The sequence below is a fragment of the Phalacrocorax carbo genome, chromosome 5 (genome assembly GCF_963921805.1).
Source record: "Phalacrocorax carbo chromosome 5, bPhaCar2.1, whole genome shotgun sequence".
NCBI classification, from domain to species: Eukaryota; Metazoa; Chordata; class Aves; order Suliformes; family Phalacrocoracidae; genus Phalacrocorax; species Phalacrocorax carbo.
In genome coordinates this window covers 55,922,793-55,948,205 of record NC_087517.1, presented here as the reverse complement: position 1 = coordinate 55,948,205, position 25,413 = coordinate 55,922,793, and the positions used below count along the sequence as shown (strand labels likewise).

The following is a 25,413-nucleotide window of genomic DNA, read 5'->3' as shown; positions in this document are numbered from 1 at the left end:
CTCATGAGCCTTTACAAAACTCATTAAACACCAGTTTCCTCTATGAATGCTATGAAATTTTGATGTCTGTCTAAATGTCCATCACAAAGTTTGGTCCCAAGTAGCACCTTAGGGAAGTTAATCCCAGAAGCTCAATATGGTTGATATGGAAAAGGAAATCTGTTTATGACTTTCAGATTTGTTTTACAGTTGTATTCAGTGCTTTCTATTTTGTTTAGAACCTTGTAGCTTGGAAATTATGCATGTATTTCTGTATTTTTCATATATCATATTGATTCATAGTTCCCAGTCTTGTTCTTGCTCACCTTCAGATACGTAGTTCATATTTTCTGGTGTCCAAACAGCTAGTCCACTGCATTCCCCCACACCCACACCCACCCCCCACCCCCCGAAAACCTTTATTTCTGTTGTAATTTCAAGATTGGGTGATACAACACAATTGTTGAACACAATGAGATCATAATATTTTGTTTGTTTATTTTGTAAGAATGCTATACAGATTAACTTTGTAGTCCAGACTTGAAACTACAATCAGTGGCAGTTTTCCTCTCTTAAAAATATAACCCCAAAAAATCCTTAATGTCCCAGTACCCAAAAACAATAAGCAGCTAATATGTAAAGTTCTTGCACATCATGACCATGGTTGATGTATTTTTGCTTTCTCCACAGAGTAATTCAAATTCAACTTCTTTGTGCCTGGCAACGTTGAATTTGACCTATGTATCAAACCAAATTATTATCAATCGTTTAAGTAGAAAAGTAAGTATTTTGAGGGTTTGTTTTTCTTTGCATTTTAGATAGCATCTTATTTCTCTAATCAACTGCCTCCTCATGTGGATACTGAAGATTAGAGTAGGACACAATAGGTAATATAATTCATTGTTCCAACTTTGTGATTTAGTAAACTACTTGTAAATTCAAAGAGTCAAACTGTGATACAAGGACAGTTAATGACATAAGTTGCAGAGCAAGGCACATAAACTGTTAGTCTCTTTAGTACCTATATTATCTTTGTGGAGGTGAGCCTGACTTCTTCTGAAATTAGTACCTACAGCACTTGGTACCTGATATTTAACCTCTTTTCTGTGTGTATTTTAGATAACAATAAATTCGAGATTTGCTTGGCCTACTGTTAGAAAATATGGGTACAAAGTTGAGGATTCAGGCTTCAAGTACGCAGTTGAGACCCCAACAAAAATCAGAATTCAGTGGTTTCACAACACAGGCGTGATGATTGTTGAGTTTAATAGTACCGGAGAACCAAGAGCTTTGGGACTATGTGGTAAGTAGAGAGTAACGCAAGAAATAAAGGCATTCATATGCTTTGCTAGGAAAGCACATTTTCCTAATTATATAAACTCTTTTTTGCAGCATCTGACCCAAAAGCGTTATTGCAGATCATTGCAAAGTTTAAGATACTATTAAAATTAAATTATTATTAGTTTTGTATTTTGTTGAAATGATGTTTGATACCAATCCATGTAATAACTTTTTACCCATACTGTTGCTTCTGACTGTAACCTGATTGAACCACAGGCATGATTGCTGTAACCAAACCCAAATAAGTAAGTCAGGCATAAATCCATAATGTCAAATAAGGTCATTTACAGATTTAGTGTTTGATATCCACCTGATAGGAAGGGATATGTGCTATTTTCGGTTTCTAAAGGTCAGAATTCACAGGAAATGTTAACTTGAGAGAACTAATCTTAGTTTATCTGTTGGAGGAAATAGTTCAGAGGGAATTTCTTAATAGTAATGGGTTAAATAACCGTAATGTTGCACTCTGTTGGGTCTGCTCAATAGCGTCGCATAGCTTCTTTCTTTCTAAAAAACAGCCTTCAATAAGCTGTTGGCACTATACCTTTTGCAAGTATGTATTTTTTTTATGTAAATCCCTACTGTGACACCTGAATCTGTAAATTTATCTGCTGTAAATTGGAACTGGAAACTAGGGTTACAGAGTTCATATAATTACAGTGGATATCTTTCCAGTTTCAGAAAGGGCAAATGCCTGTAGCTTAGTATCAAATATCGGTGATAGCTCGGTCCGGTTCCAAGTCCTGCAGACAGTAATGTGCTTCTTGCAAAGGAAGAGAGTTTGAATCTACTGCCATTTTGAAAATGGATAATCTGTAATTTGCCCTAACTTTTGTTTTCAACATCATTCTTGCTCTGTTTGGCTACTTGTTATTGTAATTAGATCAAACAGAAACAAGAAAGTAAAGACTGTATTTTTTAGTAAGCCTGATTAAAGTTATCCTGAAAGTCTCTTTTGCCTTTACCTGTTTGATTAATGTGATAGGGAGAACTGGGAACTTTACGTTCCTGGTTTACACAGCGCTTTAACTAGATGACAAGACATTTCTGTGGATGATGTACCAAGTACAGCTTCTTTAGAGAATGTGCAGAATGTGCTGTATTTTTCTGGAATTCATCTCTGATTGTGATTCTCTGCATAGATCTGCCTGCACAGTGCTGTCTGGTGTGACTTACCAGAGCCTGCTTTAAATGTACTGCATCTTTTCAGGACAAATTAGTCTACCCTGATCTCCTGTGCTTTCTGTCTTGGTCTGCTTCTTACATTTGTGCTTTCTCAGATGTCTTGTGGGTGAACTGCAGTACTGGTAGATCCTGATTTCTCAGCTTCATGCAAAAGATAAAACTGAAGGCACCATTTCAGTTTTGACGCAGTAAGCATCCCTTTAGCAAAGCCTGTTGTGACAGGACAAGGGGTAATGCTTTTAAACTAAAGGAGGGTAGATTTAGACTGGGCATAAGGAAAAAATTTTTCACAATGAGGGTGTTGAAACACTGGAACAGGTTGCCCAGAGAGGTTGTGGAGGCCCCATCCCTAGAAATGTTCAAGGTCAGGGCTCTGAGCAACCTGATCTATTTGAATATGTCCCTGCTCACTGCAGCTGGGGTTGGACTAGATGGCCTCTAAAGGTCCCTTCCAACCCAAACCGCTCTATGATTCTGTAAGTTTGTGGAGACATCAGAAGAAAACATTCTAGAAGTCTGATACAAAAGTATCAGTAATTGTGATTGCTTTTTTGTACCTGCTGGCTTTTAAAGGACCTTCCAGAGGACACTGCTGTAGTACCTGAATGTTCTGTGCTGAGCAAAGTCACTCTCCATGTGTTACATTGCTTCCTTTGCTCCAAAGTGTTTCAAAATTGCCAAGTACCCAACTTTAACATAAATGAAATGTGATGCTGCCTTCTGAGAAGTGAATACAGAAAAGTTTTATTTTTTTCTGTTGAGGGGTAATATAAGTATACCTGGAAGGGCCAAAAACTGCAATTTGATGGTAGCTCTTAAGATTTCTCAGAAGTATAAGTAGAAAAATACAGTATTTCTGAAGTACAGTATCAGATAAGCATCTTGGCATTTTATGGTAGTTCCCTTTTCTGATAACATTTACAGTTTTCATTTGTTGCTGTATACTATTGTGGAACTGAGGGGTGAAGCTTGTGTGCCATAGCCGGCCTCTCTGAACAGCTCTTTGATATGTAATAGATTTCCTTTCACCCATCTTAATTCATAGATGCATCTTTACTTTTGCTTTGCTTAATTTGTCTGAATTTTGTGTGTTTTGATCCTACCAGAGACTTCCCACATCTGTTGTGGGTTATGAAACTGTCATACTGATAACATTTTTTAAAAGCTATTTACTTGTTTCCATATACCACTTCAAACATCCTTCTGAATGAACCATGTGGTGTTAACCTGCTTTTTATTTCTGGTAATACACAGGTTTTTGTGATAGAAGCTTGGAAAATGACCTGATGCTACCCAACAGGACAATTTTAAGCAAAAGTGATGCTCCATCGACTTTTATAGACAGCTGGCAAGTGCCAGACACGTTAAAGTATGTTGGAGAAGACAGGCATCAGGAAACTAATTGCTCAGTCATGGACTGCTCAGAGTGCTTAAGACTGGTGTTGAACCAGACCTTCAGCAGCTGTCATCCTTATGTATGTTAAGTATTTTGGAAGCTTACATTTTGAGGGAGATGCATTTCTGATATAATTTTGTATACCTGATATTTTCATCAATGTGACACTACATATAACCACATCTGTGGAATGAGATAGATACTTTTTTGTATCTACAGTTCCAAGGTAAAAATAATTTATGAGTGTGCCAGCTTGATAGGGGAGTTGCAATAAGCAGCTGACATTTTCAGAATTCATAATATATCTGTTTGTTTTGACAATACCTTCTCATTTATAAATCAGTCCCAGCTAATTCCACTGTATCAGTGTGATGTAGAGCAAAGTAAAATAAAATAGTTTTAGGATTTAATTAATCCTTAAGTGTTCAGTAATTTAACAAGTTCCAAATTGCAATAGGTAGCATGACAGCTGCATTCTGAAAGACTCTAGAGACAAGGAGTTCCAGCTTAGAGAGGTGAGAGGGAAGAACAGACCATTTAAAGCAAACCAAAAGCAAATAACAAACTCACAGTGTGCCAATAAAGTATGTATTTGCATTCATGTGAGTACATTTACCATTTCACCTTTTGTATATTGTTGAGTTTGATGAAGAGGAGGCCAAAAATAGACAAAAACATGGAGGTAAGGAAGGACAAGGAACAATAAGTAATTATGCCTTCTGTTGGAAAAAACTGTATTAGCTCTTGCCTTGGCACTTATAAGAGATTAAACTGAGGAATATGAGGATGCCTTATATTTTTCAACATTCAAGAAGCCTTCCTTTTAAATACTGGTGGAATCTGCACACCAGTCAAGGCTGGTGGCCTCTTGCTTACTCTGAACCAAGAACTTTTGGCTTTGTTGTTTGTAGCTAGTATTTTAAAAGGTCAGTCTTTTTCCTACCTAGCAGGGTCCCTATGAAGTTGCAATATATTTTATTTTTCTTTTTTAGGTTCCTCCTGAGCTGTTCTGTAATATATGGGTTCAAGACACTGAGTACATTCAAAATCCATGCATTTCGCTAGCTGCCTATGTGGCAATGTGCAACAAATTTAATATTTGTATTGAATGGAGGAGCTCTGATTACTGCCGTAAGTATTCTGCATGTATATGTACCTCTAGTATTCACAGAGACAAAATTTTCCTGATATAAGTGTTACTATAAGTTGAAAATACCAGTGCTCCTTGAGTCCTCTTGTACTTTGGAAGTAATTACTGAGATAATAAACTCAGCATTTTTTTGATACAATTCAAAGCGGTGTGCAAAAGGAATCAGGATCCTTATAGCCATTTCACAGATGGAAAAGGTAAGCTAAGAACCTTGCTCAGAAGTCTACCTCAGGCTTACAGTGTACTTAACTGTAGAAGTGAAATCTCACTTGCAATGTAGCATTCATTTCTCTTAGCTGCTTTCCACTAATAAAACCAAAACACAATAGAATTGATTGTGGAAAGGAGGAAGCCACAGAAAGTTCTGTGGCACTTTGAATTGGCCATGTCTGCTTGATGCTGCTCCAGAAAGCTGTCTTTGGAGAAAGGATTAGAGGAACGAAACACCTCTGAGATTAGGTGGAAAGTAAGGAGTAAAACCTGAGACCTAGAGTATCCTGGCAGAATACATCTCCCATAGCAGCATACTAAGGTGTAAGGCCAAACAGGATCTGTAGTTGTCAGTAAATAAAAGACTTGGATCACTTTATGCTGTCAGTGATTGCCTAGGAAAAGCCCTACTCAGTGATAACATAGGGAGGCCTGTGGTTTCAGTGCTTGAAAGGGAAAGACTTATGAAGCATGATCTCCAAAAACAAGAGAACCCACTGTACATAGAAATCATAAGTGATGTCTTTTTTTATAGTGATTTAAGGTGGGTACATGTGTACAGGCTTCGTGAAGGCATGTTGTAATGCCCTGCAAGTAATAGTCAGGGAGACTAAAGCTTAGAAACAGTCAATTAAAAAAAAGTATTCTGTTTGTATTGATTTTACTAGCAATCTTTAACAAGACATCTCACAAAATATATCTGTAAATACAGTTATGCATTCCATCCATTGTGAAGGGACACATCATTCTCTTACTTTTATACCACAGTGACCTCTGGTGGTGCATGCCTAGCAAGGAAGAACCACGAAGTCATCTGGATTTTGTGGTCACTAAGTGTTCATATGCTATAGACTGATTTTTAAAAGCCTGAGTTCCTCTATTTACAGGACTCTAACACGTATTTCCTGTGGGGCATTACGGCTATTTTTAGTAGCAAGGAGCTGAATAAAAACAGCTTCCTTTCCCAGTTAATATTTAAAGTCTAAACTGGAACCTTCTTCATTTTTGAGCAGACAGTCCCTTTATGAACTGGACTTTGTCTCATTACCATGATTCCAGATGGTGTTGCTATATAATTTAGGTATCATTACATAATGAGGATCATGTATTTTGGTAGTTCACAGAACCACACTGTTGGCATGTGTAGTCATTCTCTGTTTGCCATATTTATGCAGCCTTAATCACTGTTTTGAACCAATGGAAGATCATGTTAAGTTTTCAACAGGAAAAGTTAATTCAAAATGAGATACTTTTTTGCTCTATTCCTGCATGGATCCATAACATGCCAATGAATTTACATTAGTAGTATAAAGAATGTTAAATTTTACTGTGTTCATGGACTTAAAAATAACACATACATGCAAGAGATTAATTAATGTGGATATCTATTAAATATAGTAATGAGTTAATCCCATTCTTTCTTATTCCATGTAAAACAATGGTGAATTTGCCTTTATGTATGTATTTTTGTAACTGATAAAGCTTTGCCCTTTAGTAATTGCTGTATTTTCTTTAGCCACTGCAAAGTATTCAGAATGATTCAGAGCATTGTATTATTCATCTGTATAGTATTTGCAAATGTTGTTGAAGTTTAAATTACTTTGTGTCAACTCTGATGCATGGTTTTATATCTCTACTGCCAAAATGCAAACCAAAGCCTGACGAAAATGTTACTACAAGAAGAAGAGAAGTAAAAGTGCTCACAACTTCCTTTTGTTTGAGTTTGTCATGTAAAAGGTAACTGGTTTGTATCAGTGTTTTAGGCTAGTAGATCCTACTGAGTTAGCAAGCACTAGAACTTGACAGGAAGACAATAATATCTTCTCTTAGGTACTGCCTCATTTGCTTAAAACTTCAGAATGACTGATTTATTTATTTCTGTCATAGCCTTCCCCTGCTCTGAAAACTTCTCCTATCAGGCTTGTATAGCTGCCTGCGAGGTTGCTGATAGTTGTCAGAATAATGAGGTTGCTTCTCTGGACTCAGACTCCTGCTCAGTGTTGACGGAAGGCTGCGTCTGTGCTGGAGGGACCATCCTTCACCGAGCCCATAATGCTGTCTGTATTCCTGAAGAAAAATGTGGTATGTTTGGATGTGATTTTCTTCTTTATTATCTACAATTTAGTGGTCGGATGCTTTAGTAATAGTATGTCGAGTTCTGGCCTGATGTTGTGCGGGTCATTCAGTTGAGGACTAGGTATTCAGTAAAAATTAACGGTACAGGAGAGCAAGCAGGGAATATCCTTGTGACATACAATTTTGTTCAGCTGGAGGATGCTCATCAAAAAGGAAATTTTTGCTTGTGTTTATGCATTTTAATATTCTAAGTATATTAGTCTTGGCCTACTTTTCACATAGCCCTTTGCTAAGGTGTCCAACCTATTGATACTAAATGGCATTCAAAAGACATGCAGCAACAGTTAATTACACATTTTGAATAATACGTGTATATGTCCTATGTTCTTTCTGCCAGCATTGATGCTTATTTTCATTACAGTTCTGCCTGAGTACACTAAATTGTGGACCAATACCTAACACTAACACCACAAACCTGAAAGATGCAGTTTATTGTAAATCAGATTACATAAAGCATGGTGAATTAATGATAGCTTTGCCATGTGTGAAATACAAAAGTAACTTCTTTTCAGATCACTGCTTTAAAAACAAAGGATTGGATTGGGATTTTAAGTAACTAGCTTTGCAGTGGAGACACAAACCAAAGTGGAGGCCCTGATCCTCTGGAGGGTATTGAGTGTCTTGCTTTCCCATACAAACTCAGTCTCAGACTGTCTCCTCTTTCAGTTTTTTGTGGGGTGATGGAGATAGGTGATGCCTTCAGAACTCTGGGATTTTTATGCTTTATAGTTCCACACCTGCTGTGGAAGAAAATGGTGGTCAAAATTTGAAGTAAAAAGGAATTGCTTTCGTTTTCTATTGTCCTGATCTAGCTTGTACAGACAGCTCAGGAGCACCGCGTGCAGTAGGTGAGGTCTGGAAAGCTTCATTGAGTGGATGCTGTATGCAAAAATGTGTTGACAGTGAGACCATTATTCCAGTGGAGTACAACTGTTCTGATATCCACAATTCAGACTGTCAGCGATTTGCCGAAGTGGCCTTGCTTGTTCCTGGTGATCAGACATGTTGTCCTCAGAAGATCTGCAGTAAGTATTCCTTAATGATTATGAATACTACCCACTGGAATATCCAGATATCCTTTCTCTGTGGTTTGTTTTCCTGTTACACATCCTACTTTTGAAGTGAATGGAAGTTACTTCAGTTTGAATTCACAAATTATGTAGAAAACTGTAGAAACTTTGTACTATTTGGCTCAATATCCTATAGGTTTTGGGGGAGAGGTAGGAGGAGGGGACAAGGGTTATAAGGACTGAAATAACTCTGGTCTTTTAGATGTGAATTGTGTTTTTCTCAGCTGTACAGGCTACTAATTTAGTTTTAATGTCCAAATACAAATAAGTGATATAACTAATTACTTGGAAAAAAGATCAGATGATTGTTTACCTAATTTACAAAGTGAACAGTTAAAAAAGGACATAAAAGCTTTTTTTTTTTTTTAATCCTTGTTTAACTTAGAAAGTCAAAAAGAAATTGTAAGCAGTTTTCATGTTTTTATCACCTGGGATGATGTTGCAGTGAGTTTTCCACAGGAGTTCTTTTTAAATTCTCACAAGGGCTCAGCTCTAGTTTGCAAATGCCAGACACTTCTGAATATTGCCTCGGGGTTTTTTGCTAGTTTGTTGCGGTTTTCATATGCATGTTGTTATAGGGAGATTTGGGGTATCAAACTGCAAATACTGCTTGCCACTGCTCTACTCAACTTATAAACGCATAAGATAGTTTAGAAGGGTTGTTTTTTTTCTTTCCCTTTATGTAACAGTTTGTAATCAGAGCCTCTGTGAACCCCTAATCCCTGAGTGTAATGGCTTGGAAAAACTGGTCACTTACTACAGTGAAGAATCCTGTTGTCCAAACTACGTTTGTGGTAGGTTTCTTTTGAAAAGGTAAAATGTTCACCCTGTAAAAGGCATTCAGTAAACTAAATAGATCAGCTTAGAAGCAAAAAGGTAGGTAGTGTAGACATCATTCTAAGTATGGCCATTTACAAAATTCTCTTTCACCTAAAAGCCCAGGGTTGGTCTGTGGCTCAATTTGAGCAGATATTAATGATGATGGAGTCTTGTGTTTAAGGAGACAATGTGTCTTTGCTCTCTTGTGATACAAGGTAAAAATTTTAAAGGGTCTTGTAGTATTTCTCTGCTCTGCACTGCCATTTCTTAGCAATATAGCATAACAAAGGAAGAATGTTATACTTCATACAAAATAATACATCTGTTTTACTTTTTTCAGAATGTGATCCAGCAAAATGTGAACCAATGGAGCAGATGCCAAGCTGTCAAGCTGATCAAACACTAATTGCTGCGCGGGTGGAGAGTACCTGCTGCATTTCCTATATATGTGGTACAGTATCCTGACTGGTTGAGACTACAAGTTTTTTTGCACGTGCAATGATGTCTACTGTTATCTTGTCAATTAAGGCTCCCTGTACTTTCTTTAGCTCTTCCAACATAGTAAGGCTTGAAAGTGGTTAAAAAGCGGGCATTAAGTTTATAAAACATGAGAAATGGCAACAACCATCAAGGGTCACAAAACAGCTTTGTGCCGCTGAGTAGTATTCTTTGGTCTTACGGAGGAGTGGTAGTGGAGCCCATGGATGAGGGAGCTGAGGGCTTTTGAGAGACATGTACAGTGTGTGGACTAGCTGCATGAATATTTTATTAGAAGAAGACTGAAGTTATTAATGAAGAGCTCTTGCTCCCAATATCCTCTTCTATCAGCTATGGCCCACCTTATTCAATGTTAAATATCCAAATTGAGAGCATTACGCAAATTTGTTCAGTTCTTTTGGGGTTTGGCCTTTAATGACTTAATTCAATAATACAATTGCACTTTTGGCATGAATACAGGAGTTCCTGTATTACCATATGGTTGTTTTCTTTATTATAATAAAGTGATAATGAGGTCCTATTTAATTTACTCTATTTTTGCACATAGATATCTGTGAATCAAAGGCTGAGTAGTCTTGATTAGCTCTTCTCTGTGCAAAAATTTGAGCATTAATAGAAAACTTGAATTACATCTGTTATTTACAGTAATCAGGGGTCACTTTGATCATGTGATAGCGATGTGCTGTGTTTGCCCCTCTGTCCACACAGCATCCTTCTGCCTCTTTTTTGATATAATGAGTCTTTGCACTGTACATATCAAAAATTACCTATTGTGGTTTTCATATGTGTTCAAGTGGGAGGATAATACTGTGATCACAGGAGATGCCCTATATTAGCTATCAAAGATCCTATAATTTGGGCAGAGGAGCATTCCTGTATACAGGAGGGTGACTTGGTAAGAGAGAAAATCTAGCAAAATTTTTCATAGCAGAAAGGGAGAAAAAAAATCCTGTTTGTGTCATCTGACTCCCAAACAATGCATTCATTCTTTATAGCAAGGGAAAAAGGAAAGGGAAGCTGCACTGAAAATTAGCCTCTTGTATAAGTACTATAAGGGACTGTAATGCTGAGTATCTCTCTTCTCTTTCATACGTGTCTGTGAGAAACTTATGGGCATCTTTCCTAAGTGGTAGTAAGATTTCTTCCTATGGTTTACATTTAAATAATTGTTTTCTCCAGCATGCGGGGCTTGCTCTGATCAAATACCAAAATGTCAAGAAGGAGAAGTTCTTATTGTGGATAGCAACACTACAGACAGGTGTTGCCCTGCATACCAGTGTAGTAAGTTTGACTTGATTTTGATATTTTAAGTACTAGGAACACATCAAATTTTGTAGCGTGGATGTTCAGTGCCAAAAGCAGTGGATTAGAGATACATTTCCGCTTGTGCATCTGTGTAGTCCTGAACAAATAATCTTTACTTTTAAAATGTCATGTGCCTAAAACATTATCTGAATATCTGTGTCATGGAGACAAATGAGTAATTTCAGGCCCCAAATTCTGGAGATTTAAAACTGTGTTAAATATTTGCGTAGAGTAGCTGTTCTCCATGCTACTACTACCTGATGGCTAACAATTAAATTTCAATTATTAGTCTTTTCAAGAAAGATGTTTTCAAAAGATATTTATTATGAATAAGTCATTTACTATCTCTTGATTCATATTTCCATTAATCAAAATTAAGATAACCTTTTTTTATTGAACTTTCTTTTCCTTAATTTTAGTTTGTGAAATACATCGTTGTCCTGAATTCAAATGTATGCTAGGCATGTCTTTGGTGGAGTTATGGAGCCCAGAGAAGTGCTGCCCCTTTCGGACATGTGGTAAAATGACTGATTTTCATTTTAGTTGCCTTAGACAATAAGATGTTGGCAAGAGCTTTGGCCTCTTGGGTTTAAGTCTGGTTTAAGCCAGCTACAGCATTGTGATCTGCTCGTAAACAAATGATACAGAAAAGTCATCTCATGGTGCATAACTTCTTCATTTGCCTGTTTTATTTCTTCTTGCTTCACAAGGGGATTGCATACTGTAGAATATGCCTGTCCAAACTGGGTGACTTATCATCTTGAAAATTTTGTAAGAGATAGTAAATTATTTATGGCTTTTAAAAACAAACCAAAAAGGTTAGGTTCACATATCAGGAATTTGCCAGTTCACAAAGACAGTAGTATATCATACCTCTTTTTGTTATGCTTTAAACAGAATTCTCCATTGCTTTATATTGATTGTAATGATTGTCATAACTGCAAGGAGACTAATGGCTAGCATGATCATCTTTTTTTTCGTATGTTCAGGTGGATTGCAGTTGATACAATGCTGTAAACTATAATAAGTAAAGGTGCTCATAGAAGCTGGTATTAATTTTCAGGATGGAATAAAAATCAAACATAATTCCAGACTCCCCGGATGGGTATATTTCAAAAACCAGCAGAACTTTGTCAGTGACAACTTGTAAATCTGGAATATCTATTCTCTCCGATGCTCTGTTTTAAGCAAATGGCATATAACTTTATAATCTATTGTTTCTGTACTTGTATTTTGTTTCAGAATGTGCATGTGAAACAATCCCCAAACCTCAGTGCAAACTGGTATGAAATTTATCTTCTCTGTCAGTATTTTTTATTAACTTCTTAATACATCTATTTATCAGTATCTCACTAACAGTTTTATCAGTGAAATATGAAATGCCATGTCGTTCTCTTTTTTTTTTTTTAATGCTTTACAAGAAGATATATCCATTTTTAAGAAGCCAGTTCAGTTTAATTATCTTGCAGAATAAAATGGCTTATAGCATTGATATTTCTGGAGTTTTTTATGACCATATCCTGCCCTGAAGTATTTGTAGGGTGGAACTGCTTTCATGCACCTGAGGGTAAAATTTTGGTTTTAAATTGTCAGAACTAAATACTTTAAAACATCATTGTTTTGTTAATAGTGAATATGTTAACATATATCATGCACTCAGACTGCTGAGTAAGCAGAACTTTTAAACTGTATTTCATTGTGACTTGTTCTGCATAACAAAAATGATTAGGAGCATTGCTGGGTTAGGTTCTCAGTCAGTAATGGGTATGCTTTGAGTTTGCTTGTCATTTTTTTAATCCAGAAAATAATATTGTGATGGGAATAATTCATAAAAATAATAATTTGGAGTCCTAGGAAGGAACTGGAAATAGTACTCATTTTTTATAGAGGAACTTCAAAATACTTTGTAAGCAAGGCTGTTGTTAATACTTTCATTTCATAGGTGAAGAAATTTGACCATAAGGAATCAGGACTTGCAGAAAACTGGGAGAAAAATCTTAGTATGCATACTTATAAACAATAAATGCAAAATTAAATCTGTGCTATTGTAATACTATTTATGTCCATTAATTTACTCCACGAAAGAATACACTCCACACTGTGTGGAGATTTCTGTACAAAGGCATTTCATTGTTGGCCTGGCCTAGTCCTTTCTGTCGTAAACGTCTGCTGTACTGACACCAACAACCATTCCTGTTTTTCAGGTGTAAAAAAAAATTCCCATTTGGTTATCATTACAAAATTAAATGTTCCTATGGGCGATGAAAGTGGATTTAAAATAGGTTTCTAGGGGCAAGAGATACTACTACTCAGATGCTGAAGGAAAGGTGTTTAAAAGAAAAACATCATGCAGATAAGAAAAGACTGTTGTTTCACTTCTCTTTTTTTCTGCTTTTATACACTTAGGGGCAGAAACTTCATATAGATGAAGAGTTCCAGAACAGCACAGAAAATATCTGTAACTGTGTTAAGCACAAATGTGGTAAGTCAGAAAATAATTTTAATTCAAATAAATACCCTTTCAAGTGCTAAAGTAAATTAGGAATTATAAATTGGATGTTCACTTTGAACATGGTACTGAGGAGGAAAGAATTGACGATGTAATTCACAAATAGTGTAAGAAAAGGCAAAAAGTAGGACCCCTTGCTAAATATTTCATTGATTATGGCCTGTTCTTGTATTCTGTTAGTTCCTGCAGCAGGAGGTCTTGTGCAGGGAAACAGCAGACAGAGTTTTGGGAAAGTTAGGTGGCATTTACTAAGCAGCCTGCATATTGCTGAGCTGGAGTAAGGACTCCAACAAGAAATTAAAACACACTCAGAGTCCTGCTACCCCATTATGAGTCTACTCAGGAGCTGTTAGACATGCTATGTGCTTTAGAAGATCAAAGATAGCATTCAGCACCATGCAAATTCATCTTAGTGTATGACCAATAGCATCTGAGAAAACTCAGGAAAAAATAATTCCTCTGGGACACCCAGTTGACCATTGTCCTTGGCTAGATTTTTACAACACGGACATATACTTCTGAGCTGATTATCTTCTGTGCCCTCAGTAATTGGTGAGGAGAAATAGATATTTTTCAGGTACATTTGTTATCCTGAAGTAGACTTACAAAACCAATCAGTTGAAGAAGCCTCCACTGTCATTTTGGTGGTGCACCTAATAGAATATTTTATCTATATTTTATATCTTATATTTCATTCATGGTTATATTTCAAATAATTTAGTGATTTTAGTAAAGCATTAGACTACTATTAAGAGTTTATATTTGAAAATCTGACCCATAATTCTTAAAGAGGTAGAGTAGCTTTTTCCATTCCTGTTTGAAACATTTTTTTTAAACGGAGTTTTGTAACAGCTGATTGTCCTGAGCATGTTGTTTATTTTTGCATTTTTTTGTAGTGAGAGACAAAGTTTGCCTGAGTAATGAGAGAGGAGTGCTGCTTCCTGGACAGACAATTGTGGAACACAGTGCAGATGGCATTTGCCATATTTCTTCTTGTACAAATGTGATTGATCCCTCCACTAAATACTACCGAATAAACATGTCTTCAATAGACTGTGCTGTCAAGTGCAAAGCTGTAAGAAATTCAGAGTTTCAGATATGTATATTGTGACTGGTGGCCTTAATTACAATTCATTGAGTTTTGTTGAGTAGATTACAGTCATAGGAGCAAGATAGAGTAACTGTGAGATCTCCTTCTAATGATGTGCTACTGCACTTCTGATAGAAGTTTATAAAAGTTCCTTCATTGTTTCCTCCCCTGTGTAAATCTTATCCAAACTAATGTATATAGCATACTGCCACCTTGGACTAATAGCATACTGCCACCTTGCATCCCTGTATAGCTTTAGCTGCATTGTGCACAAACTGGTAACATTTCTGGCAGATATTAGCTCAATAAGAATTGGGAAGAGAATAATTATAAACAGTAGAATAATTCTAAATGTGGTGAAAACAGCTTTATAAAATAAGCCGATGATACCTTGTCTTTTCACAAAGTATGACACATTACCATGGGAATGTTATATAGATTACTTTTCCTAATTCCATACTTACTTGATGTCTAATGTGTAAAAAGCCAAAATTTCAGTGGTTCTTGAATTAAGCTGTCAGGCTCGCATTTGAAAATGGTAGAAAGACTGGTTCATTCTCTGAGTTGTAACTTCTCGCCATTTACTTCAATTAAGATCAAAGGTATTTTGTAAAAAATTCATGAATGTACAGTATGCACAAATGTAAGTGATGCAGTTTTGTAAGTTATTTAAAAGTAGCCCCTAAAATCAGTTACCTGAAAAAAATCTGCCCATTACAATAGTAAAATGTTGAGTTGCAAGATGATTTCATACAAGGAATAATCTGTTTGATTTTGGCAGAACCAAGTCTATCAGCCTCCAAAAGATTTAACAACTTGCTGTGGTAGCTGTAAGAACTTGTCTTGTCTCCACACTTTCAGTAATGGCACAGTTTCCAATTTTAAGGTAAATTCATACATGTCTTATTCTTTCAAAATATTTAGAAGTAAACAAAATATTATGAGATATTGTACACACATTGCCATATAAAATGTGCAAAGAGCTTTATTTGGCCAAATACTAGAAATAGCTTTGCATGTACACACATTAATTTCTTGGAGAGTCAATCATATAACTGTCTACAAAGATTAAGGGATTTTGATATATCAGAGGATTATCATCCACTTGGCTATCTTAGAACCTGCTTAACATTATATATTTAATGGACTTCTAGATTCTGTACTTAAACAGAACATCAACATGCATCTAAATTATGTTTTGCTATAAGTATTACTTTTGATTCAGAGAAGATGGCATTCAATGGAATTACATAATATATACTTATAATACTGTTTTTGCTGAGCTGCTGGGTAAAGATTCTGTTTTACAATTTTTAACAGCCTGGTACTGTTTGGATTTCAAACTGCATCAGATACGAATGCATTAACACAGCAATAGGGCCAGTTCTGGTTTCCTCTTCAGTTGGCTGCCCACCTTTTAATGAAACTGAATGTGTGAAGGTCAGTGTTCAATACATTGTATTCCAGCTATGATTTATGTTTGCATGAAAAGATTAACACCGACAAAAGACATTTTGACTTCAAGAGGGAGAAATTATTGATTCTTGCAATGCCTGCATTTTGGCCCAGGCATTTGAAGGTGAAAATGTCTATACACGTATAGTGTGCCACCAGACTGCCCAGCTACAGAGATGCAGAGAACTTTTCTTATTCTCAGAAATACCTTTTTTTTTTTCATAGAGGCTTGTATTATCAAACTAGTCCTCATACAGCTGTCTGAAGTTGGATGCTTTTCTGGGTTGAACTTCTCCTTTCTAACTGATTTTCTGCATATAGCGATTCGATTCATCACAGTGGTCAAAAATGTGGAAGAAAATGAAAGATTGTCTGAGTATCAGGAAGATCTTTTGTACAGTGAGACGTGAGGTTTTTTGGCCTAGTTTTGCAGTAGAAGCAAAAGCTCTATTTCAGTTTGCAAAATGGCATTAGACTAAATGCCAGGAAATGTTTGAATGGAGCAATCTCATATTGCTCTCTGTAATTCTACATTTACATGTGGGTGGGAGGATACTTAATGAGTGATGAACACAAGCAGGGAACAGTCCTAAAGGAACTAGGAGGCTGTAGTTCTTCCTCATAGATAACAATAGATTGGTTCTTCAGAGAGACTCTCAGTTACACAGCTGGTGAAAGGCCCTTTGCTCTTTTAGGCAAACTAAAAAAGTTAGGGCTTTCATGATGATTTGAGATAGATCATCATGGCTTGAGATAGGGAGGTGAACATCAAAAATTGAACTCTCCTTCAATGTAATCCTGAGAGAGCTTTTTAAAAAGCCGCACCTATTCTTCCCACAGTACTCTGGGGAGTACTTCATGCTACAGCACTGAAGGCAGCCATGACTCTCCACTATGGGGAGTGGGTGGCTTCTCATTTAGATGAGATTTCTTCCTGCTTTGAATTCAGAATCAGTTTTTTGCGATTGTCAATATGACCTCTACAAGAAGTCAGGGCTTTACTCTAAGTAACACATGACGAAATAAGACTTAACACAGTCGTTCCCTCTCCAAATGTGGCATTTTGATAGCTGGTGATGTGTGGTGGCATTCAGTGACAGCCACTTAATACTCACTTGAGTTAAAACAGTCAAGTTTGGTCATTTACAGCCAAACCTTCATCAATTCACCAGAGTGCTACATTTGCCCGAATAACATTGCAGAGCTTTATCAGAGCAGATATTTCTAATAGTGCAGATATATGAGAATGAATATTTGAAAAAAATCAAGTTATTTCCTTTTTATTTCTCTCTTGGTCAGGTTGGAGGCTATGTTGTACCATTCTTAGAAGGATGCTGCAAAACATGTAAGTGATTAGTGATGATTCCTGCCTCACAAGTCTGTCTGATTTGTTGTTACTTTAGTAATAAGGTTGATTCTTTCCTGCATGAAAACTTGATTCACTGATCTCAGAGGCCATGCTTTTCCCAGTCTTCCATGTAAATACCAGTGAAAAGAGTGGAGTTGAATCAGAAGAAAGTAGTTTAACGTTGAAGGGTTTATTCCACTGCTAGTTATTGTGGCTGGCCAAGTCACTAAAATTGCTACCTTGAATATTTTGTAGCTCTCATGTGAAACTCCTCAAAATATTAGTAACTTCATTTAGTATAGTAAAAGGTACTGTGTTTTGGAAGGCACCTTAAAACATGCTTCATCTACATTCATATCTTCATATTTGGCAAAAATGAAGATTGATCTATGCAGTTTGTAAGTTAATGCTGTAAATAATTATCTGATTGTAATATAGTTTTAGGTTACATTAATAGACATGATTCAGAAGCTTTCAGGCAATATCTTTCAAAAGAACTCACAACTTAAAAATCCCTTCCTACTTGATTGCCAAGGTATGTTTTGACTCTTATGAGAGCTCATAAAGGTTTTCTGGAAAAAATAAAGCAATTCCCTATAAAGTAGGTTCCAAATACGCTAATTCTTAGTATAAATCAAGAGCTAACTACATTTTTTCTTAACACACTGGTACATAGCTGAAACATTTTGGCTGATTTAATGAAGAACCTAGCCTGAGGCAGACACCTAACCTGAAGAATTTAAGCTCTAATACTTGAAGTTGACAATGTTATAAGCAATTGAAAAAGAGAATTTATACTGGGCAGTATAATATCTTTTAAAAAGTGCAAAAACCTCACTTCGTTTGCATAAGTGGCTGAAATAGTGGATAGAAAGCTCAAGACAGTAGGAAATAAAGAGTGGGAGAGAGCTGGAGAAAAGTGCAGATATTTCCTGCTGGGTGGGATAGGACTTCAACGGTCATGACTACCAGATATGGTACCACGTGCAGTTACTGCAGTGGGATATATGTTGCCAACTGGGAGGTACCTTCTGGTGTTATTCATTATGTATTACTTTTTGTAGTACAAAGGTTGTTGAAACTGTGGAGGATTTATTTGCTCTTTTCCTGCTCCTGATCACTGTAAGGGAATGGTAATATATCTTCATGTTTTTTCACTCTGCTGGACCTGTTTCAAGCACTTGTCCTAGTTCTGCAGCTGATTGTCTACAGGCTCTTTGAGATTAGTTTTTGATTATCTGACATTACCCTTCAGTACCTTAGCAGCCATATAAACCAGCTTCTGAACAATCTATTAAGACCATTAAAAATCCATTAAGCTACTTTACAGCGAGGCAGAAGATCTTGCTACTATACTTAGACAAAGATCATAACCACACTCTTAAATAATTCAGGCAAAAGTAAGTTATTAATCTGGGGCATGCATCACAAAGTAAAATTAAACCCTCGAAAAATCCAGTGACTTCTGAGATGCATTTACAAGTAGATTTATATCGTCTGGATTTCACACTTGTTTATAGACAATATAATATCTCTATGAATCATGTAGTTCATTCTGACTCTGAACAAATCTGCCATGAGAGCTGTTAGTCAATTGTAATTGTGTGAGACGTTTTATGAGAAGGGTTATCAGATTGTTGTTTTCTTTTGAATTAAGTCCCAGGAGTTCCATCAAAACCCAGAGAGTTTTACAAACACTGCTCAGAGGAAATTATACTATTTCTTTCTTTTAGCCCCAAAGGACAACTTAAATTTAGGGTAGCAGATTGTCTTAGTTATACCAGCGTAGAACAGATCCTTCCTGGTTTTGACATTAGGCTTAGTAGTGCAAGTAGTACCTGGACATGGTCCTGAGCTGCTGACACAATGATCCCCGCTTGAGCAGGGAGGTAGGACCGGATGACCTCCAGAGGTCCCTTCCAACCTCAGCCATTCTGTGATCTTGTAATATACAGACATTTTAAGGTTAAATTCTTTTCTCAAATATGCTGAAGTCTAATAACTCCAAAATATTTCATACTGATAGGGGATCCTCTGTAACGTGTACTCTGTTCAATATGTAATATTCTTACCAGGTTCTTCAGTGTCAATGCTCCTCCCATTCCCTGTTAGCCCAGTCACTCCTACAGCCTATGCTAGCTGTAACACAGGTACATTTTTCTGGAAATAAGTAATACCAACCCATACAGCATCATTGTTGATTTCCAACAATGTACTCCCTGATAGGAACATCAGGCCTCATGTTACCCAATTATGCCAAAAGCTGCAGTGTAGTATAACTGCTCATGGTTCAGAGTGGCTCATATTTTGGTTTTGGTTTGTTTATCATTTTGCACTGTGTGGGCAGTGCATTGTTGTTAGCCAACAATGTACTGTTGGTAGTAAGCACTTGCATAGTCTTTAGCTTGCTGCACGTGTAAAATAGCTGTGTTTAAAAATGTAAGCTAATTCCGTTATGTTCACAGTGCTGTAGAACATAGAGACTAATGGCTTTGCTTATTAAAGCTTCTTATATAAACAACATTTTTGCAGATGATGTTTCACGTAGTTTTGCTTCCAGTGGCATACACAGTAGAAGCAGGTCATTCCTTTCCCATCCGTAGTTAGGACAATATACTGAAAATACCAAGCCTGTGTTTACTCCATGAAAATTGGAGATTATCTTTGTTCTTTTTAATAGAACATGATAATTTTAAAAAATTGTAACATAGTATGAATAGTAGTAACGTAGTAGTTTGGGCATTTATTTTGTGAAAACATCTTGCTATGTTTCTGTAAGAGAAATGATGTTGACTGTAATTTTGTACATCACTGAGTGATACGTCCTTTGTTAAATTACACTCATGACTCTAGGAGTACTACATTGAAACTATATTTCGTGTTGACATCACTTTAAATGACAAAGATATTATGAGTCTACCCAAAAATAAAGAAAGGATTTTTGACCATACAGATTTTGAAAAAGAATCTCATTATGACATGACACGTATAAGAGGCTCACGTGTTTTGTAAAGTTGTTCATGGAAAAGTATGTTATGTTGTAGAGCTCATTAAAAGCCACTGGACAATAAAGTACATGCATGGAAATACATTTAATATTTATTTCTTTATGAGATACGATATAATTTCACTATAGCCTGAATGAAGTCACAGCCACAGCTGCACTGAGTTCTTCATCCTACACGCCCTGCTTAATATAAAAGAAGAAAGGACATGAATAGGACTACGAGAAACGAAATAATGGTGAGATTTTTTTTCTTCAGTTCTCAATTTACTTTTTCCTTAAACAAATATAATTCAATGATAGTCAAGCAGTAGTCAGCCATTTCTGATTGTAGATTTTTGTTTGCTTCCAAGAAGTTTCATTGCTGACCTTTCTTTCATATTCTAGAAACCTCTGCTATGTCTAGAAACAGCAGCAGGTTTGTATGTCTTTTAAAAAAAGAAACAAACCACCCAACCAAAAAATGTTTCTCTTTGAGAAGCAGTATTACCTGGTTTGACAGTGATAAGAGCAGGGAACTGGACATTGCACAACAAGATGTGATAAACATCTGTCACGGTTCAGTATGGGTATTGGTCAAACCAATGAGTCTTTCATTGCCCTTGCTTTTCTGGAGCTAGCAGTATTCACCTTTTGTCAACACCTTTGGATTTCTTGGCTGAAAGAAAATGCAGGTCTGTAAGTGGAGAGTCATGTGGGACTGCATCATGCAGTGTAAAATCTGCTGTGAAACTGTGGAAGCTGTTATTATGGAATGGACTCTTCATTTCTCTTACAGATCTGCAATGTGATGTGGTTTCTTCAGCATAGAGAGGATCATCGTAAGAAGACACTGCTTTCTGAGCTCTAACAACTGAACTTTATACTGAACTTCACTTTTGTTCAAATGTTCAGGATTCCCTTCTTAAATTAAGTTTAACTCCTCTTATTTTATTTCATGATTTTTTAATATATTTTTTATTTCATCCATATACTTTGTACATCTGTGACAAAAATTGTGGAAATAATGCTAATTAAAATGTAAATAAAAAATGTAATTTGTTCACTGGTTGTGTTCTTCTTATTCAATAAACAACATACAGAAATGTAAAGCCCCCTGAAGCCCCTTCATCAGATTCTGCTGTTAAGTATTCATTTTAAACTTTGTTTATACTACTGGAATGCAGTTGCTGTTTTTAAAGGTTGTTACAGTTATTTCTGTTTGTTACTTACTCTTAAAAGGCTTCTGAATGAAGAATGAGCCTTTTATAATTGTTATTGGAAATATAAGGAGACAGATACTTTAATGCATGAAATAGAATAATTTTAAGAGCAATACTAATGTCACTTTGCAAAAGTTTTGTATGTGCAGTGGTATATTGAGTATTTTCTTCTGTGTCTCTTGACCCCATAAAACATTCCGTAATGTCCTTCCCTCTGAAATGTTTAGAATTTTGAGCTAAAATTTTTCAATCAATGCCCATTTTGCAGGTAAGGAAGATGGAAAATTCTGTAAAAAGGTGACTGTTAGGATGACTATCCGCAAGAACGACTGCAGGAGTAACACACCAGTAAGTAAATAGCTATCGTGATTTCTTTTAATAGAAGGGAAAAAATAGGTGAAATAAAAGGAAGGGAGGGAGGGAGGGAGGGAACACAAATTCCACAAGGCTATTGTCTGCATCTCTCTCTCACAGAGACAGAAGTTTCTGTGTTTTGTAGAGCTGTTTTAATATTTCCTTACATTCTCAGCAATCATCTTCTCAAATAATAAGGGAAAGGGGGATGTGACTTCTGCTTTTGTATGCATTTAGGTGCACATCAATTTAGTGCAAATCCAAGGTCTTGGGTCACCCTATAATGCAATTATTATATTCAAATTAACTTTGATAAAACTGAATCTTGCCGGTGATACACTAGTGTTAAAACGGCTGTCTAGGGAGAGTATTTAAATGCCAACTTCACGAAGAAAGGAATCTTGGGTCCTGAAGGGTTTTTTTAGAGAGCAGCATGAGCATACTGTGAAATGTGTAGAAAGAATGAGGCACTATCTCTGTGTCTGCCGAAGGATTTACTGTTGGAGGACACCAACAATGTCCTGCTGTGCAGTGAGGCAGTGTGAGCGGCAGCAAGGGTGCAGCCAGGCATCTCATGTGAGATGGGTAAGAGCACCTGGAAAAGCTGTAATAAAAAAGTATGGGGAAACAGCTGTAACCTCTAAAGTGACTCTAAGAGTACATTTTGTAGAGTAAACTGTTGAGCAGCCAAGAAATTTAGTCTTGGTGTCTCATCAAACAGAAATACAAATCCTGACTATGAAACTTGAAAAAATTATCAGTTCATATGGCTGTTCCTGTTACAGTCTGTGTTACAGTTTTGGTACCATTATTAATAATTCCCCTTGGCTTTCCAAACGATTGGTTCTTTATATTCCTCCTTACTGATACCAGGATATCAACACTGCATCAGCATATTAGTGAAATTCATACTGTAGGGAGTTGTGGACAGAATATTTGGTGCTATGCTTAAGCCAACATTATTATAAATACTTTAAAATTCAAAACAAAAATTGTTTCTTTGTGTCTGCTAGTAGCCAAAATCTGCTGTTACTGAAATTGACAGGGAAGTCATTATTAATCTCAGTAAGATAAAAATGGAAGCCTCTCTGGGCAACATACTTCAAGAGTTTATTACTCAGACATAGTGTGATTTCACAAGGGACTAGCTCCAAATTTTTCATTGCTTTGCCATTAGATTTGGGTGCCTAATGTCTTTGGACTTTCTTGAGAACTCCTAATTTTTATTTCCTAGCTGCTTCAGTTTGTTCATTATTCTTCATGTTTGTTACCAGGTGAACATTGTTTCGTGCGATGGGAAGTGCCCGTCTGCAAGCATTTACAACTACAACATCAACACATACGCAAGATTCTGCAAATGCTGCAGGGAGCTCGGACTACAGAGGCGAATTGTGCAATTGTATTGCACTAGTAATTCAACCTGGGTCAGCTATTCAATCCAAGAGCCTACAGATTGTTCTTGCCAATGGTCTTAAAAAAAAAACACGTAGTTGCAGAGAAAACAGCAAGCCCAGCTGTTCCCAGCATAAGATAATTTGAATAGTTTATCTATTAAAAATACAATACCCAATGCACTGAATTTTCCCAGTTTAAGGCTAAAAGATAACAAAAATATTTTTGGACTCTTCTAAATTTCTAAAGAATGGCTTTGCATCATTTCTATTGTGATTTGTCTTCATTTCACAGGGATTGTTTTAAGGGTTCTTGAGATATGTGCCAACTTAAAATGTGAAGTGATTTACATTAGAGACACCTCAAGAGAAAGCACACCATCTGTTTTGTTCTGGAAGGCTGGCCCACTCTTTGTCAGGCACCCACTCCTGTTTCAAATCACTGATGGGCTTACCTGGCAGCAGTTCACTATTTTGAATGCATTGCAATTGTGCAAATACATTCAGTGTCTATTAAGAAAAATTGTTTGGACAATATGAGAAGAATTTTCAGTTTAAATCATATTCCTATTGCAAAGTAGAGCATGTATGAGAAATTCAATGAAAGATTTCTTTTTTTAATCAGGGTAACATTGTCAATACTGATAAATGTATGTAATATTCCCTGGTAATAATTTCATTTTTTCTAGTGTATTTTATATTGTAGTGAAAATCATTATGGCAAACATGTAATGTATGGAACAGATAGACTGTTTTTAGGCTACCAAGACTGCTCATTAGTAGTTACTTCATCTTTCTGCTAAACAATATGGCATAAACTGAAAATACACAAATTTAACAAATGAAAACTATTTTACATTCCCTTATATAACTATACCTTAAATGAATGCATTCAGCTTATGACATGTACCCTCTTTAAACTGTTTCTTTAGGAGAATGAACTTTGTTTGACACTAATTTTGAAGATGTGAAAGTTCATTAGGAAAAAGAAAACCAGTATTTATGTAACTGTCTAAAAGAAGAACAAAGCTGAAAATCTTTGTCACCACTATAGTAGAATGTTACTTCTTACGGCAAGTGTTTGATACTGAAAATGTACAATTGTAAGGTTTGAAATTTCAAAAGCAATTTTGCTTATGAACCTGAACAGTTAACATTTTATTGTAATGAACTAATATTCTTAGCACATAATGTTGCTGTTCTATCCTTTTCCAACAAGTGCCACCAAGATTCAGCAAAAATTCAGTAGCTTTCATTTTGTAGGTTAAAATTGTAGATAGCACAGTGATACGCTTGAGATCCTATAATAGAAAATAGATCTCAGCATAATTTCTTAAAAAGCTGCTTGTCTGCAGTTAATCCAAAGAAAAATGTGTTGTTAAAATCAATCATGTGAACATTTTTGATACTAATTTTGTATACTGTACATTTCATTCTTACAATATCTAATAAACAAAAGGAAGTCTTATTTTGTTACAATTAATTTTGCTATCTTTGATAAAGCAGTTTACTGTCATGTGATTCAACACAGTGTTTACTAATTTCTTTTTCAGCAGTGCACATGGTTAATTCTATCATTAGTACTAATGGTCTAATACTAATAATCAAGGAAGACCTGCATATGGGTTTTTGAAAATATACATGTTTTTCTGATTCCATCACAGTTCACTTTCATCCTCAGAAATGCAAAATTCAACCATGTCAATTTATTTAAAACAAAAATTGGATAACCATTGCTCATCAAAGTTTAACAACACATTTCTGACACTACGTGTCAGATAGGCTGTTTGTCCTAGAAAAATGAGAAAAAAAGGGTAAATTTCTGCACATTTCCTTTGCACAGCTTCTTCCTAAACTACCCTTCAGGATTGACTGCAATGAGTAGACTGTGTTTTGAATAAGTGTAGGCTTTTTGTTATAATTGTTGTGTAGTGATGATTACCCTTCAGTACGTAGGGCCAGATAAATTGT

The 25,413-nt window shown here is 36.1% G+C and overlaps 1 protein-coding gene across 1 annotated transcript in view; it reads left to right on the top strand.

The window, feature by feature from the left end:
- OTOG (otogelin) overlaps positions 1-24,080 on the top strand; it is a 106,354-nt gene extending 82,274 nt beyond the window's left edge. Inside the window, exons 40-57 of the mRNA XM_064452603.1 lie at positions 670-759; positions 1,099-1,282; positions 3,760-3,980; positions 4,894-5,032; positions 7,149-7,343; positions 8,210-8,422; positions 9,157-9,261; positions 9,627-9,737; positions 10,964-11,065; positions 11,509-11,607; positions 12,332-12,372; positions 13,496-13,571; positions 14,495-14,673; positions 15,470-15,574; positions 16,009-16,128; positions 17,443-17,488; positions 21,966-22,045; positions 23,326-24,080. Of these exons, the coding sequence (XP_064308673.1) occupies positions 670-759; positions 1,099-1,282; positions 3,760-3,980; positions 4,894-5,032; positions 7,149-7,343; positions 8,210-8,422; positions 9,157-9,261; positions 9,627-9,737; positions 10,964-11,065; positions 11,509-11,607; positions 12,332-12,372; positions 13,496-13,571; positions 14,495-14,673; positions 15,470-15,574; positions 16,009-16,128; positions 17,443-17,488; positions 21,966-22,045; positions 23,326-23,526 (2,307 nt within the window). The 3' untranslated portion in view covers positions 23,527-24,080. The remainder of the gene's footprint in view (positions 1-669; positions 760-1,098; positions 1,283-3,759; positions 3,981-4,893; positions 5,033-7,148; positions 7,344-8,209; positions 8,423-9,156; positions 9,262-9,626; positions 9,738-10,963; positions 11,066-11,508; positions 11,608-12,331; positions 12,373-13,495; positions 13,572-14,494; positions 14,674-15,469; positions 15,575-16,008; positions 16,129-17,442; positions 17,489-21,965; positions 22,046-23,325) is intronic.
- The last annotated feature ends 1,333 nt before the right edge of the window (positions 24,081-25,413 follow it).